At 52.5% G+C, this 18505-nt stretch overlaps 1 protein-coding gene across 5 annotated transcripts in view; it reads right to left on the bottom strand.

Moving 5' to 3' along the window:
- Window positions 1-18505, bottom strand: part of KLHL29 (kelch like family member 29) — a 294180-nt gene that overhangs the window by 126272 nt on the left and 149403 nt on the right. For 4 of the 5 annotated variants that reach the window (XM_019757114.2, XM_019757347.2, XM_019757417.2 and 1 more), the window contains one exon: window positions 10730-11059. In XM_019757114.2, coding sequence (XP_019612673.1) covers window positions 10730-11014 — 285 coding nt within the window. In that variant the 5' untranslated portion in view covers window positions 11015-11059. Of the gene's footprint in view, window positions 1-10729; window positions 11063-18505 lie in introns of all 5 variants that reach the window. The other variant, XM_019757277.2, reaches the window with a different exon arrangement.

Here is an 18505-nt window from a genome sequence, read left to right as displayed (position 1 = left end):
CAGGACGGCCGGCAAAGGCCTGGATACTTAAAGCCCGGACTGCCAGGGTGGGCTCACCACCGGAACACAGACCCTGTCTGCGAGCCCATGGAGGCTTCACTCCGGCTCACCGTGCAGGTCCCATCTTCATTCTCCAACTCATGGGCACCCACAGAATTGACTCTTGCTTGGAATTTTGAAGGCTGACAGAGACATAGGTAGAGACGATATAGGTAGAGATGATGACAAAAGCATTCGTCCTCTCTACCCCATTTATAGGGGCCAAATACATGAATAAATACTCATAGGCATGAATTCATCCATTCTGTCCTCAAACACTTATTGAGGACCTGTCTATGTGGGCATCACATGTATCATATTCCTATGGAGTTCACTGTCTAGTAAGGAGACAAATGAATAAATGGGTAAGTGCCATATATTATAGGTATGACACAGGGACATAAACAAACGTTTTATGGGAACAAGAGAAATAATGCTTTTTTTTTTTACACTCCACAGAAGTGGTAACGTTTGTGGATTGATAGGAGTTTTTCTGGGCAGACAAGAGAGTGGCAAGTGCAAAGGCCCTGGGGCAAGAGAACTCCTTTTATGTTTGGGGAACTGTGGCTGAAGTGGGAGGTAGGGGTGAGGCTCTCAAGTGGTTCAGGCACACAGTATGTTGGTGGATTTCCCTCAGACAGACACACAGCTCCATAGAGACACAGGGGGTGGTGGCAGTAAGCTACATTCTGGTGTTGGCATTCAGGGAAGCAGATAGCAGCACCTTTGTACACAGTAGCACTTGCTGCAAATGAGTGACTAATAGGGAGAGGGTATGCACAAAGGTCACTGAAGCTACTTTTAGCAAGCCAGTGTGCCAGGTGAGGTCTGGAAAATGGAAGCAGGCATCCCCAATGTCACTTGGGAGCCCTGCATCAATGGAAGCAGTTGTTTGGTTTACTTATTTTTACACAACTAGGAAATATATTAGCTCATGTAACAAGAAGCCCAGGGGCAGGCAGGAATGCAGCATTAGGGCTCTGGTTCCATATTTCTGGAATTCTCTTGCTTTGCCTATTCCTTGTGTGTTGGCTTCATCCTCAGGCTTGTAACATGATGGCTATAGCAGCGCAAGGCATCATGTCTGGACACGACAGTGTCCCGAGGAAGAAGGATTACTTTTTTCTTGTGACTCTTCTTTGGAAGAAAACCTTTCCCTAAAGCCCCCAGCCCCATCCCTAGACAGGATTACTCTCATGTTCCATTGGCCAGGATTGGGTCACATGACCCTTCCTAAACCAATGATGGGGAAGGGGATTGTTATGCCTGGCTTACACTCATCATAGTCCCAGTGGGATCCAGGGTTCACTTCCCCCAAAGCATGGGAGGTGGTGGACACCTGAACAGAACAGGTTCTGTGAGGAAGGAAGAGGGAGAGAAGATGGATGTTGGGGCGACAGCCAGCAGTACCTATTCCAGACCCCGAAGGTCGCTGTGTCGGCCCGACATGGGTCTCTCCCTTCTGCACTCCCACAGTGAGAGCTAAGGGACACACCTGCAGGCGTGCCACTCCACCTTCCTCTTCCTACTTCCTACCCCCCAGCCTGCCTGCGTTAGGGCCACTTCTGACCTGATGAAGGAATTCTTTAAGTAGTAGGTCAAGGACCTCTATCCTGTTCAATGCCAGTCTGGCCCTGAGTTGGGTTTCTTTCTAATCTGGAAAGGGCTATCCTGTGCTCAGAGGGTCTCTGTCCTGCCAGAGAAGCTTCCCCAGGATAACCTCAGGCAGCTGCTGTTCTGAAATCACAGAGATGATCACAGAGGAGTCACAGCCGTGGTCCAGGGCTGGCCAGGGAATGAGGTGAGTTGGGCAAATCCACTGCCGACTAGGGAGAGAAGCCTTCAGTTTGGGAGGCAGAGCCCAGCCCGCACATTATAGCCAACCAGAAACAGAACCCACTCAGGAAGCTCCTGATGGGTCTGACCATCCATGAAGCTGGGCCTATGGGTCTGTCAGACATTCAAGTCCATGTTTCTAAATTAAAGAAGCCAAATCTGAAAGGATGAGTGACTGGGATCCTCCCAACTTTCCCCCACCGTCCCCACCCAGGATCTCTTCGCCAAGGGGAGTATGGTGGGCTCTGATTCTGCACCTCCAAGTGGGAACAACACCGGAGGATATGGAATGTGAGTGACTCCTTCCATGACTTGCTGGCAACCCAACAGGGAAACCCTTGTGGCCCTCTGGGGACAAAAGAGGGCAGGGGCTGGAGAGGAGGGGAGAGAGGATAGCAAGCTTAATGGCGACTCCTGGGCCTCAGGAGCAGGTCTAGCAAGGAAGGGCCTGTGTGGAGAGGTAAGTGTTTTCCTTAAGAGACTGGCAGCCAGCAGCCAAGTGTTTAAGTCAAGGGACGGAGGTGCTGATGACTGGCCTTTTGTGATGGGCCTGCACCTTATTCTACCTCCAGCTCCAAGGATTCCTTTCGTGGTGCCAGAGGGTCCACAGCTTTCACCCATCTCCTCTAGGAAGCAGGAGGAGGGAACCTGGGAAGGCAGGACGCCTACCCTGATCAGTAGGAAAGGTGTGCGGCAGGTGTCTCTGGATGAACACTGAAGCTCTGCTGAGCTCTCAGGGCTCTTGATTTAACAGAGGAAAACGAGGTTTCTCGCCTATGGATTCTAGAGGGGCAAATTCACAGCGCACATTACGACTAGTTAAGACTGCAGCCAGAGGAGCTCACAGAGTTCTCCTAAACCTTCATTTTAGGGCAGTGAATGGAGTGTTGTTGAAGGTGATGGATAATCAGCTACGTTACATCAGCTGAGCTCTGCAGGAACTTCACAATGACTTTGCTTGGGGGCACGACGCTTTGGGAGGTTCCGTGCCAATTCAGCTGCCTGTGTCATGAAAGTGAGTAAAACAGGGACAGGGTCAGTCTGTGTTTGGAGGAAAATTTCCTCCCTGAAATGAAACTAAATCTGTAGATGCTGATGCGAAAAGATGATATCAAGGGGCATGAAGCTGTCCTTTTTATGTTTATTTTCCCGAGTTATTTTTAGTGTTACAGACAGTTCTCAGTTAACAAACGGGCTGGGCTCTGAAAGTTCAGTTGTAATTTGGTTGTTTAGATTTTGGAACATACTTTCCCTATAAAAAAACAACGTTATAAATGGTGATGAGATTTGCAGGCTAGTCCTCCAAAGCCTGTTTAACCCATAATGTCGCTAAAATACTGTCCTTTTGTAATGAAAAAAAAATTGTTTAATTGCAACATGAATAATGAAATGAAATGGGGAAAACCATTACAACTGAATAAGAAGTAGATATATGTTCATCTTGAATGATGCTGTTTGAGAAATACTAATTTAAGAATAGGCCTTTCCAAGGGCTTTTTGGGAATTGCATGGGATTTAGTCTATTTGGGAGAAAGAGCCATCAGGTTGTCTGACCTCGGGCTACTGAGCATTTGCTCACATAACTGGCTCCCCTTCCTGATTTCAGACTTGACGGAACATCTGGTCAGAATTTGTTTTCCCATGTAGATTTGCACAGGGAGAAATTCACTGGTCAAATCCATGAAGGTGGTCTCCTTGGGGTGGATTATTTATTCTGATTCAGGTGTTTAGCATCTGTCCTGTGAATGTCCTGGGAATAGAAGTGTTTCAGTCCCACCAACTCTGTGGCAGTGACAGGATCACGTGTTGGAACCTCCAGGACTGGAGGCCCAGAAGTGGCCAGTGGGGGACTGTCAAGCACAAGGCACCCTGTGAGGTTCCCTGGGGGCCAGCGGCACTGCCTTCTCCATGGCAACACAATCCTTGCTGGGTGCCTTCTTTCAGACCTCACTAGGCAGCTCTTGGTGTGGATAAGATGTATGTAACCCAGGTGTGTATAGGTCACGCATGGCCCAGATCTCCTACATCAGGCCATGAAAAGGAGAGTAACAGACTGACCCTACCCTTTCTGCCTGAGGCATGTGAGCCTTGACTGGGAGCTGGAGGAGAATAATTGTGTGTTAAGCATATATGCTAGAAACATTGGGTGTATGTTGGCAAAATGACAACAAACAATACGTCCCATCCTTCTACACCTGCCCCTTTGCAATGTGGAGTTGTAGTACCTTCTATCAGGAGGCAGGGTCTATTTGGCCACTTCTTGAAACTGGCTTGGCCATGTGACTGCTTTGGCCAATGGGGTTCAAGCAGGCATCAGGAAAGCACTTGCGCTCTAGCCTTGCCCTCTTGCTGCTCTTGGAAACCTGAGACCACCATGTGAATGAGCCTGAGCTAGGCGGATGGCGGATGACCGGATGCACGGAGGAGAACTGAGACGCCTTGGCCGACAGTCTGCTAAGCACAGATATGAGTGAGGCCACCCTAGATCAGCCACTAGCCACCAGCCAACCAGAAGCTGACCACACACCAATGAGAAAGCCCAGCAGAGGTCAGCCAAGCCAGCCCAGGCCAGAGCTGACAGCTGACCCACAGAGCTGGGATGGTTTTTTGCCACAAAGTTTTGGGAGGCTTGTTGTACAGCAAAAGCTAACTTATACATACACATCTCAGTGATCTCTTCTGCCAACATTCCTTTGGAATCTAGATGATGGCTCATCTTTCACAAATGTGGGAAAATGCATAATCTCTTCTGCCCTTTTATTGCCTCCTGAATCAGAAATTTAAGACGGAGCCATGCAGGTCTACCCTCCTTAAGCTGTAGGCTTTGAAATGGGTGCTTTGGAAGTCACGACATTTTCCAACACTTTTGTGACTGACAGATGGGTTTTAAGTCAATGAAGGTACAGCCCTAATTGTGGCTGTTGCTTGGAGTGCAGGCAAAAGCCACGAGCTCAGGACAAACATGCATAAGTTTTCTCACAACGCATTACCAGTGCCTGATAATTTATCAGAAGGGAACTCACAAATTCTCATGCACGGAAGAAGAAACAGTCTTTGGGAGAAAATCACGCACAATCTGGAAATTCATCACAAAAAGGGCTTGAGTGATTCTCCCAGCCAAGCCCATTCAGCAGTCTTTGATTTTCCACGTGAATAAAAGAGGAAAGTGTGTGTGTGGGGGGTCTGATTCTCACTCTGTGCAAAAGTTCCTTTATCCATTCACGGACTCCCACAACCACGTGAGAGGAGGAGGCCGTACACACATTCACATGACTCTCCACAGTAATCCCAGCCTAACTCCCCGAAGAGGAGCACCTCTCCAGAGAATTTAGGGTGCATACAGAGGACATTGTCTCCTGGGTCATCTCTGTGATGACAAATATCCATCCTACAAGCCCCAAATGCGTATAAATGTCAAAACTCTGGGTGTGTAGTGCTTTGAGAATGGAGCCTGCAGATTTCATGGCCTCTTTTGGTTTTCCTCAGGCCTCTGACATAGGCGAAGCTTCTCTCTTCCCAGCCCAGATTTATTTTCCAGGGCTTCGCTCCCAGGAACGACGGGAATGTTTCAGCATGAGTGCTCCTGACCACAAGGAAAAAAAAAAGCCCCTAAAACATTTCACAGACATCAGCAAGGATTCTGCAAAGTCCATTCTTTCAAGAACAAAATTGCATTTTATGAAGCTGTCCCTTTTCTGTTTCATCTGTCAAGCAGGTTTGCTGAGAATAATTTAAATTTCATGCAGCAACCGCGGGGCAGCGCGGCTGCCTTTCCATCCTACAAACAGGTCTGGTGCACGTTTTCACTTCTCAGCACCAACCGCCACCCCCCAGGAACTTGACGGCCTGGAGCCCAGTGCCAGTGGTCGGCCAGGGACTGGCACTGTCCCAGCTCTCAGCTTTGCCTCAGGCCACATCAGTCAGGGGAGGGGACAGCCCACTGAGCTCACTTCAGCCCTCCAGCACCAACCACCAGGGGAACTCGTGCTCCCCAAATGTACGGGTACTTGGTCCAACCCGATCTCTGATTTAACTTTTTAACTTTTATTGAATGCTTAACAAGTGGCTTGTCCTGTTGTAAGCTTTTCCACACAGATTAATTTAACCAAAATCCTCACAACATCTCCATGGGGAAGATGCTATTGTCATTCCCATTTTTTAGACAACGTAACTGAGACTCAGAGACATACTCAGAGGTATGAGACTTGACAGAGGTAAGAGTCAAATCCAGTTCTGGCTGATGAGACAGTTTGAAATGCTCACCGGCTGTGCAGTACAGCATCGACATCGTTTTGGCCTAAATTTTCCCACCTACTACACAAGAGGTAAATACAGTAAGACCTCACTTGACGTCATTGATAGGTTCTTGGAAATGGCGACTTTAAGCGAAATGATGTGTAACGAAACCAGTGTTACGAGAGGCTAATTGACATAAACAAGACTTAAATTCCTAAGGCATTTTCTGGACACAAAAACATCACCAAACTTCTAAATAAAGACCCAAAACACTTCTAATATTCAACATTCAAATAAATGTGAGCTACACATACATTTAAGAAAGACGAATTAAAAACAAGTAAAAGAATTCTTTCCAACCCACTTATTCCAGTCCAGGGCCCAGGGTGGTTGGGAGCTTCTCCCGCCATCTCAGGGCACAGGGCGCGACCCCCACCCTGGACAGGACGCCCGTCCATGGCAGGGCATAGTCATACCCACATCTACACTGGGATAATTAAGACATGCCAATTCACCTTATGTGCACATCTTTGGGATGTGGGAGGAAACTGGAGTCCCCAGAGAAAACCCACAGACATGGGGAGAATGTGCAAACTCCACACAGACAGTGGCCCTGGCCAGCAATAGATTTTTTTCTTATCAGTGTTATAGTGAAACGATGCTGAACAAGTTATTCGAGGACCTGCAATATGCCCATTTTCTTGCTGAAAGTCGGTATTTGCTGTCAGCTAGGTGGTTGAGAGGATGGGAAAAGTTGCCATAACAGTGCTGCAATAATGGTTACCATGGTGAATGCAATAGTATGCAAGGCAGCCTGGGGTGGGGAAGGCGCCAGTCTAGCCTCACTCTGTTTCTTACTGGCTAGGTGACCTCTGCAAGTCTTGTTTTCTCTGGGCCTCACTCTTCTGACCTCAAAATAAAAGGGCTGGAGGGCATGATCGCTCTGTTCCTCTTGGGCTCTGGGGACCTGTGTTCTAGAGGTTCCAAAGCTGATCTAGGTCCCAGGAAAGCAGTTTATAGGTCTGAGCAGAGAGAGAGAGAGAGAGAGAGATCTGGCCAGGCCCTCCCCGTACCCCAGTGGCCCAGGAATATGTGCTTGTCCAATTGGCCTTCATAAAAAACCTGCAAAAAGTCCTCAGGCCACAAAAAAATGAAGAAACAGAAAAATCAACTCAGGCCTGAAGGTAGCAGTGACAGAAAGAATCGTCATCACTTCACTAAGCAGCCGCAGGGAGCATAGCCAGCCTTGCCCATGCCTGAGATCTGGGACCATCCCCATGGTGTGGCAGAAGCAGCTCAGAAGTGGGAATGAGCTGGTGACCAGGCCACGGGGCCGGGGCATGACGGGGGAAGGGCAGGCTGTCTCTCGAGACGTTGGTGTGGTGGCGTGGGGTACCGGAGGGTGCTCACAGCCCTAGATCACGTGACATTCACCCTGCTCGATGCCCAGTCCAGGAGGGATGCTAAGGACTGAGGGATGCTCTGTCCCCTTCTCGGGGACCTTTCTCTGAATCCTCAGAGGTTGCTCTGGTCCACGCATGGCACTCACTGAGGAAGCCAGACCAATACATTCAAGCAGCCTTTCCTACACGCTGGGGCAGCTGGAACACACACAGAGGAACACAGAGCTCAGCCCTGGGCTTCTACGCAGCTCTCTCCTCACACCCCTGCCTTCCACCAGAATGGGGTCTCACCCTGTTTACACACTGGGCTTTCCTTTGAGGAAAGGGCCGCATGGCTGAGAAAAGCTCTTCAATCCCTTCACTCAATCATCTGGGTTACCAGGTAGTGCTGACTCAGTTTCAGTGTGGGGCCCATTACATGCCTTCTTCCCTCTAGCCCCTCTTGCTGCCATGTCACCTTGGCCAGGTCCTGCTTCTATGTCACAAGGTCGACTTGAGCCTCAACCATTCAGAAACACAATTTCATTTCCCCACCCGCTTGGGGCCTGGCTCCTGTTTCTTATCTGGAGATTTGTCTTGTCCTCTTGGTGAGGCTAGAAATGATCACCTTTCTTTACAGTGGCATGGCCTTGTCACCACAGGCCTTACCTGGATGACAGTGACAATGGTGACAACAGCACCTATATAGGACTTACCACGTGGCAGGCTCGGCTCTGTGCTGAGCACTTTACTTGTGTTTTAAATCACAACCCTCACAATAATTCTGGCAGGCAGGTGCTGCTACCTATTCCCATTTTACAGAAGTGAGGCCCAGAGAGGTTAGGTAACTTGCCCAGGGTCGCTCAGCTAGCAAGAGATAGAGTGGAATTCAAATACAGGCAGTTTGGCTCCAAAGTCTGCCTTTATCCACATGACTAAGCTGCCTCTGCCATTAATCTCAATGGGACAGACATTCTCGGGTCATTTGGTCCCACTCTCCAGGCCACAGATTCATTCTATCCCAGCCCATGACCTTACTGAGGGCATGACCCCCACCCCCTAGTAAAGATTCCTCATTGTTGACCAGTTCAGGCCACTGTCAACTAGGCAAGGGGCGAGACAAAGCCACTGGGGGCCAGGCGTGTGGGGGGCAGCAGGATGGCCAGAGTGGTAGAAAGGCACCACAGCTCAGACTCAGTAACAGTCCCCTGGACAGAAGCCACTGCTGGCTGCTGCCCTCACTGTCCCCTGCACACCCCATTCTCCTGAGCACCCCCAAAGATTCCAGGGCCTAATCAGGCACCTTGGTTTGATCAGACAAGCCTCTGCAAGTATGCAACTGGGCTGGAGCTGGTTACAGCGGGAAATGTGCCAACGAGCTGGCTGTCCTCACAGGCATGAACTTTCGCCCCCTCTCCCCTCCCAGCCACCCAGCTCAGCTCTTTCCCAGCTGTTGTTTTCTGTCTGAGGCTGGGTTCCTTTCTTCCCATGTGCTGTGGTTTGGGGCTCAGCCAGTCAGGGATGGTGAATATGGAGCCAATAGGGAGCTGTGTGCGGAGGGCAGCCCTGTGGGCGGGCCCGCGATTGCTGTCTCCTCCACTTCCCTTGCCTGGTAGAGCTCAAGCCCCTGCTCCAGGCACAGATGACGCTATCTCTAAAACGGCCCCATCCTTGAGAGGGCAGAAACCATCAAGTGGGCTCCCAGCTCCAGCTTTTCTCTCCCCATGTGGAGCCCCCAGCAGTCAGCTCCAGAAGCTGCCATTTTCCAGATGGCCAACAGCTGGCCTTGCCAAGTGGTTGCCAGATGTGGCCGACATGGCAGCCGGCTGGCTCCAGTGGGCAGAGGTCACTGCACCGGCACAGTCCTAGGGGCTGGCGCCCACGGGAGGAATGCGTTTGGTTAGTCTGGGGGCAATGTGCCCAAATAATCCTTCCTCCCCTCCCCTCCCATCCAACATTCCTTCCCTCCCCACCTCAGTGGGGTGTTGTTTTCATAACAGGAAAATAAAATCAATAAGGCTCTACAGCAAGATGCACGCTGGCCTCCAGTAGCCCCATTGTCTCGGCCGCTCCGGGCTCTGCGCCGGCAGCACTCACAGTTATTAATGGGAAGCAAGGCTGAAAGGGAGTTTTGAAAACCACAGAGACAAAGGCACAGCACACCTGGAGTGCGGCTTTCCAACACCACAGGCACCTCACAATGGCTGGGGCCGGGGCTCCCTCCTTTAACTTCTCTGGCAACTTTTACGAAAGCAGGAAAGAAAAGACTAGGCGTGTGCATGTGTGTACACACACACACACACACACACACACACTCTGGCCTGGAGAAGGCCCCTGGGAGGGGCTCTGAATAGCTGGCAAAGGCAAAGGTGGCCTGTAGAGCCCCTGCTTGGCCGGCAGAGGGGACAGGATGGTAATGAATGGGCTTCTTGCCACCAGACATGGGCCCCAGGGCTCTGAGCAGCATGAGGGGGACCAGCTCAGCCCAAAGCCAGGCAAGAGCCTTGGTGACATTTTCATCTCGATTCTTGGTTACCAACGCAGCCCAGTCTCTGCTGTCATTCCCGAGGCTGGAGCTGCCTCCAGAGGAGAGGGAATGACCTGCAGCGAACACCCCCAAGCCCGGCTCCTGGGGCCCGAGGCCTGGGTCCCCGTGGAAGGTCCAGGCTCACCTTGACCAGTTCTCACAGACTCGGGGTGCCTCAGTATCCTCAAGTGTAAGGTGAGGATGAGAAAAGTACTGCTCTCACGCGGTTGTCTGAGGCTTGGACGAGACAATGGTACGAGAATTCTCAGCACAGTGGTCAACAAGTGATGGGTTTATGACCATTTATGATTTACTGCTAGTCAGTATTTTCTTGCAAACCCAAGTCACCAGTGCCCCCAGGGGGACTTGCCTGGTTTAAATCCACTCATTTAGGGATTTAGTATTGCCAACGTGGGAGTTTCACTGTCATTTCACTCATTAAATAGCATTTAATCAACACGGCATAGGACAATGAAGAGCCTCAGCACCTGCTTGGCTCCCTAACAGGTTAGTCACAGAAAGAGACATGAATGAAAATAAAACCATGTTAACTGAAACAGTAGCCTGGCCTCGCTCCGGGGGACGCCAATACTCAGGAGAACGCAGTGTCCAACACACAGGCTGTAAGCCTACAGAACTGGCCCGGGCCTCCAGGGCAAGCAGGGCCCACTCTGCCTGGCTTCTGCTCAGAGAGGACATTAGGTCTTACCTTGGTGGTGACAGCAGAGGCAGAGCTGGCCACGAGGCTGGTGATGGCCTCACTGCTGCAGGTGGTGCAGGGAGCAGGGGCCGTGGCAGGCGTGGGCAGCCGGGAGGGCACCACTGGCAGTGGCAAGAGGCCGGGCCGGGCACTGAGGCTGCTGGCTGTGCTGCCACCGGCCCCGGCGGTGGCACTGCAGACGCTGGTGGTGCCATGCGTCCCGTTGGCACTCCACTCGCGGCGGTCCCAGCCCACCCGGTAATCTCTTTCGAAGCGGCTGTGGTGCCGGGACATCTCGATGGGCCTCGGCGGCTCCTCACAGGGAAACAGAGGCCGGACCTGCTGGCACAGAGTGGAGAGGACGGTGACTTAGACAAACATCGGCCCTGCTAGGACGCAAGGAGAGCAGTAACGCCCGTCAGCATCTATTAAGCACCTTCTCTGTGTGCAATAAAGGGCTTTCAAACGTTAGCTCATTTCTTATGCACAGCAAGCCCACAAAACATGGATCATTAGCCCCACGTCACAGACGAGGAATAAATGGCTTGTCCAGGATCACATGGCAAAAGTGTAGCACACGGGATTCGAACCCAGTCGCAGTTTAAAGCAAAGCTTTTTGCTCTGCAGTGTCACACTGCCCTGACTGGCATGGATGTGCACATTTTAATTATGGTTGGGATTTTATCTGGATATCCCCAGGCTGAAAGCAAGATCTGGTGGACTCCTCAGGCCACGCTTTCCTCAGTGATGGCGTGACAGCAGCCCCGACTGTACCCTCACTTTATAGCAGACCAGGCCCTTTACATCAACCTCACTGATCCTTACAGGAGCCATGTGTTGGAAAGGCATGGGTCATCTCCGATTTAGGGACCAGGAAACGCATTAAGAATCAGTGATTCCCCTGAGGTCAGAGAACTAGAAGGTGAGCATGTGGCCAGGAGTCCGGCCTTCCCGTCACAGCTCAAGGTAGGATACAAGTCTGAAAAGGTGTTAAGATTTCCTCACTGGCACAAGAGACACCATACTCCCTGGCCTCTGTTAACCAGACCATCTCCCATGTGGCTTCCAGGAATATCCAAACATAAGGCCCTCCATGTTGTCATGGAGACAGACAACCAGGATCCTCCCAGGGCCCTCTGCATCATGAGGACGGCATTTTCCTCAGCATTGTGGGGACTTGCCTGGCTCCCTGCCCAGCCAGGTCTGATGTCACCCTTGGTCAGAAAGGATGTAAAGACCTAGGAGAGGCTGTCTCTGTCAGAGAGGCCACAGCGAAGCAGAGGCCACAGACGGGCAAGTTAGGGTGGCGTCTTCCCTGCACATCACATGCCCAGCCCTGGCCAGGGCTCAGGCAGGATTTGCTTTTCTTTGACTCTTCTATTCTCCAACCATGTCCTGTCTTGGGTGAGTGCCTGGAGGTCAAGGACAGCTCCTGGCTCATTTTCCTATCCCTCCAGTTCAGCTCAGCCCTGGTGGGAGATTCTGGAATTATTGGCTAGTGGATGGACAGGCCACTTTTTTTTTTTTTTTAATTTCTATCAAGCCCGATTCTATTCTGGCCTTTGAACATCCAGACCTAGTTGTCAATTTCTAATGCCACAGAGCTAGAGCCTGGGCCCAATCCCGATAACCTGCTACCTATGTCCTACTTGTGAGGTTGGTCAGGCCCTGGCAGCAACCGTCCCTTCCCTTGGCGCTGTCCCCTCTGCCAGGCACATGGGGCAGACCTGAGCTAAGCCTGTAGGCCCACATGAAGCAGAGCTGACCATGACGTCTTAACCTTGGGGGTGGGTACACCATTTCGTCATTATGCTTCACAGCTTACACAATGCCACAACAATCTTTTAAAAATCTACTCAATGAATGCCCTCGTTGACCACCCCTCACAGACTTTTCTTCAGAGAGTTGTCTAAACTTAGCTCTCGTCACTTTGCCTCCTCCTACTCTCACTGTAACCTGCTCCGAAGTAACTTTTGCTCTGGCCACGCCTTGGGAGCCATTCTCACCAACGTCCTGACGGATCTGCTGATTCAATCCAAGGGGACACTGACGCCCTTGTCTTTCTTGACTTCTCCCACATTTGGCGTGGTTGATCTCCTCTCTCTCTCTCTCTTGGAAACTTCTTGGTGGTTCCTGTGACTCCGTGCTCCCTCCTAGTTTTCCTCCTTCCTCTCTGCTACTCCTCCCTACTCTCCTTTGCAGACTGTTCTTTCTTGGCTTAGCCTTGAAGGTCCACCTTTTCTCTTCTTTTCTCACCCTACACACCCTCCCTGGATAACCTCAATCAGCTGTCTCCTCTTTACCGATGACTCTCTCCGTCCTAAGTACCACAACCGCCGTCCTACTGCCTGCAGCACACCTTTACCTGGCTGCTCCACAGGTACCTAAATACTGTATGTCCCTAAATTAACTCATTTTTCTTTTGCCCAGACACTCCTCCTCAGGAATTCCCTTTCTTAGAGAAAACCATCCCTTTTCCCCATCTCCATCTCCATATACGACAGGGCGGTCTTCTGCCCCAGGTCCTTCTCAAATCTGCCCCCATTGCCCTCTGCACATCTACCACCCCAACTCAATGTTTTCCACACAGATTATCTCAACCAGTCTTCCTCCCTCCAGCCTCTCTCTTCTGATCCATTCTCTATCCAAGCGCCTTCATGACATTTGAAAGCACAAATCTGATCACAATACTTTATGCTCCTGCTTTAAATTCTTCAGAGTAAGGTCCAGACTCCTCAGGGTGGCCCAGGAGATATGAGGAGCTGGGCTGGGGCCCTTTGCTAGCATCACGTTCACTTTTGCTGCCCCAGAGGCAATGCCCGGCCTTTCCAAATGTCTTGTAGTATCTGAAGGCATCTCTGTCAGCTCCTCTGCAGGGATGGCCTCTCTCCCTCCCCCTGGCTAAGTCCTGCTTATCTGTTAGGACTCAGCTCAGACACTCACTCTCCTTGGAGGCTGCCTTGACCCCCTCCCTCCGGGACCGGCAAGAGGCCTCTCTATCCCCTGAACACCCAGGGACATTCACCCACCCACCACAGATGGCTGTTGTATGTTTGCTACCTTGAAAAAAGGAAATCATCTCCTTCCAGCTGGTAAGGGTGGAGATGAGGAGGGCAGATTCTGCGACATGCCCACAGGTGACAAGCGTGCTTGGGATCAGGTCAAAGGGGCCTGCCTCCTTCGCCCCAATGAAACCTTTGACCCCAATAACACCTGCCTGCTTGCTGTCTCGGGGACCCCCACACAGTGGCCCCACAGTTCTCCCAGTCCCAGCCTGCACGTCACACCACCCCCACCCTGCCGCTCATCTGCTCAAGTCTCCTTAAAATGCTAGAGAGAAGATGGAGACTCAGGCAGCTGCAGGCCACACAATCTGGTTTCAGCCTCATGAAGTGTATTCAAAACAAAGGTCAACCATTTGCACGCCAGGTTTGGGTTGGACTTCATTCCTCAATTTAATTTCTCCTTTCACATGGAATGAAAGAAATGTGTTGCACAGTTTACCCTGGGCAAGACGGCAGAGAGCCAGCTCCGAGGTAGCAACTTAAGTATTTCCTGCTGGGCACAGAGCCAACATCTCAAAAAGGTCCCGTGTGCCCACACGTGTACCCGGGCTGGTTGTGGCGGGGGCAGCAGGAAGCCCTCCACGGGTCAGGAGGAGGTATCTCAGACAAGGTGTGTCAGATGAGACTGGTCAAGCAATTACAGACTAAACACATAAAAATGCTTCCTCGTCAAGGTGGGCACCTTTCCCTGGCAGGCTGCCTGTGAACTGGCAGAGGCTGGCCTGGGCCCCTTCAGCAAGAGACAGGGGGAGTCTGGGCAGCAGCCATTCCTCTGAGCGCGTGTGTGGGACCGTTTATAAAGAAACCAGGACTCTGGGTGGCAACTGTTTAAATTACATGCACATGTATGAAGAAAAAGCTCCGGGGTCTAGAAAATCTTGTATTATGGGTGGAGGCAGGCCATGCCAAGGGCCAGGGTAGAGAGGCTTCAGTGCAGGTCCTGGGTTAAATCTGAGAGATCTCCCAGAGGTGGGCATTTTATGAGCGAAACTTGGCTCTGGCCTTGGGGATCCTGTGTGGCCAAGCTGTTCCTCCACCACGGGTGCTGTCCTTTGCACTGTCCCAGGGACGCTGGGCTGGCAGAGAGAAGGGAAGGGAGGCTGGACCCTTCCAGGGGAGAGCTGAGCCCCAGTTTTGCTTGCCTGAAGTCTCATGTTTGCACAGAACCTCCCAGTTCATAAAATGTCTGCACCTCCACCATCTTACATCGTGGCCCCATGTCTAGACCTCTAGGTTTTTACTTATCAGAGCCAGACCCAGATTCAGAGAAGGTGGAACCTGGGCCCAACATACCCCTAAGGAAGTCGGCCTGGCCCTCTGGTTTCCAGTTCCCTTCTCTTTGCACATACCTCTCCTCCTCCAGGGAGCAGAGACGGGGGAGCACAGGACAACCTGAGAATCAGAGCAGATGCGAAGATGCAGGTGAACATGAAGGGAGGTACTTCTGTGAATGTCTGGCCATTGGCCCCACTGCTCGCACTGCAGCCTCCTGTTCAGAGCCACCCATGCTGCTGCCTCCAGGCACACAGGCGCACCCCCAAACCTAAGGACAGAGTCCCAGCATCCCAGAAATGCAGCAAGGCCACACCGACCAGCTCTGTGGAAACCCAACTACCCCACGACTGAGATGATCCCTCAGAAGTGGCACAGAGGCCACCCTAGGTGCAAAAGTAGCACCCCCTGCTCCCCACGAGTAAGGTCTTCTGATTCCGCTCTGGGAGAGAGTGAGGGCTCTATTCCTGCTGCTGGCCCTGCTCCTGAGGGATGAGGCACAAGGACCCATGACTGCTCACTGTTCCCCAGAAAGGGTGCTCCCCTCAGGTGGGGCCGTCCCAGAGCCTCCACAACCCTGCTTCACCCTTGGGCTCCCCTTTCATCAGGAGTGAACAGAAGTGGGCTTCCCTGCCTGCTGGCCACTGGGCCAAGTCCCCAGTTTGGCAAGTGCCACTAGGGCACCAGGGCTTCAGGAATAAATGAATGACCACCCACCCTGAGGCTCTTTGGGTTCCCTTGGGAGGAGATGCCAGGTTGCTGACCAGAATAAAAACCAAATGACAACACTGCCTCAGCCCTGACTTCTTCCGAGCTCCTCTCCCAAACCTTTGCCCACGGCCTGTCCCCAAAACCCCAATCGCCCTGTCGTTCTCTTCTCTCTCCGCTCCTGATACCCACACACAACACATGCCTGGGGCCTCCACTCTGTACCCCAACCTCTTTCCTCAGTTTTGCTGCAGCCTCTCAAAAGGAGCATCCCCCAGTTAGCAGAGCTCAATCATGGGTATCGATCAGATCCTAAGGTTATGGGGCAGAAAAGATAGACCTGCAACTCCAAGGCCACCAGCAACTAGGCAGGACTCTGCGATAAGGACAAAGGACACTGTCAGTTCTGAAGCTGTGCGTGGTCTGGTGTCTGAAACACACAGCCATGGACTCCCTAAGATCCCCTGAGCGAGGTGGCCGGGACCTTGTAGGGAGCTGTTACCCAGGGCTATTGAGAAGCCGACCACAGGCAGGTGTGGGAGGAAGGGCATCCTCGGCTGAGCATCCATGCCCTCGGGGACCTCCTACCAGGAACCCCAGGGCCTGCCTTGCCAGATGGGCTTCTCCCTTAGCTCAGGGGCACCCTCACGGAGTCAGACCCAGGCTTACGGACAGCGTGGCCATCCAGGGCGTGGGGATGGCCTGGAGGAGGGGACTCAGCTGACACCAGGCTCAGCCCTGGTGCCTGGGTGGTGTCTCTGTAATTCTGTCTCCTGGACCCTCGCTGGATATGAGATCAGTAGCCCTGCTGCACAAATTTGCCTCAACATGAATAATTCATGAGTAAATAATGAAGAGTTTCATGTGTCACAGTCATTTGTGTGGTGCATGTGGGGCTGGGGCAGGGTGGTCATGGTCCAGGAGCTCTGTGTCCAGGGACCTGCTCGGTGTGCTCTGCAGGCTGGTCGTGGCCCACACCTACTGCCATGTCCCCTGTGCACATGCTGTGCTCAGGATCACAGGTGGCTAGTGACCCTTCCCTCGTCCTTGTCACTAAGGCACTTGGAGGAGTAGCTGCCGGCTGTGAGGACCCTGAGGCGTGATTAATCCACAGAAAGGTGGGGAGCCCACACTGCCTCCACACAGGGAGCTGAGGACTGAGCCGTGCACTGGCCAGCCCCGAATGGAAAATGTATGATTGCCTCATGTGGGGGAGACGTGCTGCCAGGTCGGGTGGAACAGGCCGTGCCCGTCTTTCTTATTTTCATTTCCCTCTCTGCATCTTTTAGCCTTTCTTCTGGATCAAAATAATAAACACCAGCTAGAACGCCATCTTGGCAAATGCAACACAAAGGAATTGTCTGGGTGGTTCTGGAGAAGCTGGCCAGGACTCGGCACAGACTGTTAGCTGGAGCTGGGGGTGCCCCATGGAAATGCCTCTCTGCTTCCCGGGGACACTCCAGCTCCCATTGACCCCCATCCCCACGGAGATCCCACTAACTCTGAAGACTTGCTTCTGGCGGAGGCTGGGCAGTGGGCAGCCAGCCTCCTCCTACAGGAGGCCTTCTCTGACCAGCCCTCTCTTCTCAGTTCACATAGGCAGGCCTATGACCCAGGGGTGGACTGGCACATTCCACCCCACATGGGAGTGCTCCTGCAAGGGTGCACCCTAAAGCAGGACCCCTCTCTCGGTTTCCCTCATGTAGCTGACTGAGCATAGGCTGGGCTCCTGGGGTGGGGCTCAGGAAATGCTCCCAGAGGAGAGCAGCAGAAGTTTCCAGCTTGGAGCCCATGGTAGGGTAGGGACTAGGCTGAGGTGAGAAAGGTGCCTAGGGTGACAAACGCCAGGAGGCCACCCCGGCAGGGTCTGTCCTGCATTTGCACAGCCCTGAAAGCCAGGCCTCCATACATTTTGCCTCCCCCACCTTGCCCCAGTCCTGGACCTGCACAGCCAATCCCAAGGGTGAGGTATTCCTCAGGGGGTACATGTATTCAGCACCTCCAAGTGGACATGAAATGTGCAGGTAGTGGGAGCCAGTGTACGTGCCAGCCTGGGCACGAGGCCCCATTTCAAATCCTTTGGACCAACTCAGAAACCAAGGCACCAGTGAATTGAACAGCCTTTGTTGTCACACGTCACCTCTGCTCTGAAAGGGCCTTTCCCTTCCACCTAGCCTTGCCGAGCCAGGGGCGACCACCTTCCTGTGTGGCACTCCCTCCCTACCCCTGCATCCTGCCGTCACCAGTCACCTTGCTATCAGGCCCCACTCAGCAGGGCCAGGGTGGAGACTGACCAGCCCAAGCGCCAGGTTCAGGTGGTGCCTCCCAGCCCCGCTGCTTAGATTCTAGCAGGTTTCGCCAAGACCTGCTGCAGTTCCAGGGCCTGAGGCCACCAAGCATCCTCCAGGCTGAGGGTGGGGGGAGGGGAGGCAGGGATGCCACAACTCAGGGAACTCTGACCTCCCCTTCCACGACCCAGGCAGCATCAGTATCTGTCACAGAGGGCTTTAGGCTGTCATCTTTATCTTAAAAAAAAGACAGGCACAGGGGTGGGCTCAAGTTCTTGTGGACAGAGGTGGTTGGTCACAGGTGGACACTGGGGGCCAAGGGCAGCTTGAGGCTCAGGCTGGGCAGACGCTGCTGCAGTGGCTTTCGTCTGCCCAGCCCACCAGCTCACTGCTCTGGCACCACAACCACAAGAACTCAAGCCCACCCTGTGCTCTGCCAATCTGTCCCAGGC

This window comes from Rhinolophus sinicus, linkage group LG05, assembly GCF_036562045.2.
Source record: "Rhinolophus sinicus isolate RSC01 linkage group LG05, ASM3656204v1, whole genome shotgun sequence".
Classification (NCBI taxonomy): domain Eukaryota; kingdom Metazoa; phylum Chordata; class Mammalia; order Chiroptera; family Rhinolophidae; genus Rhinolophus; species Rhinolophus sinicus.
This window is presented reverse-complemented; position numbering and strand designations above follow the sequence as displayed.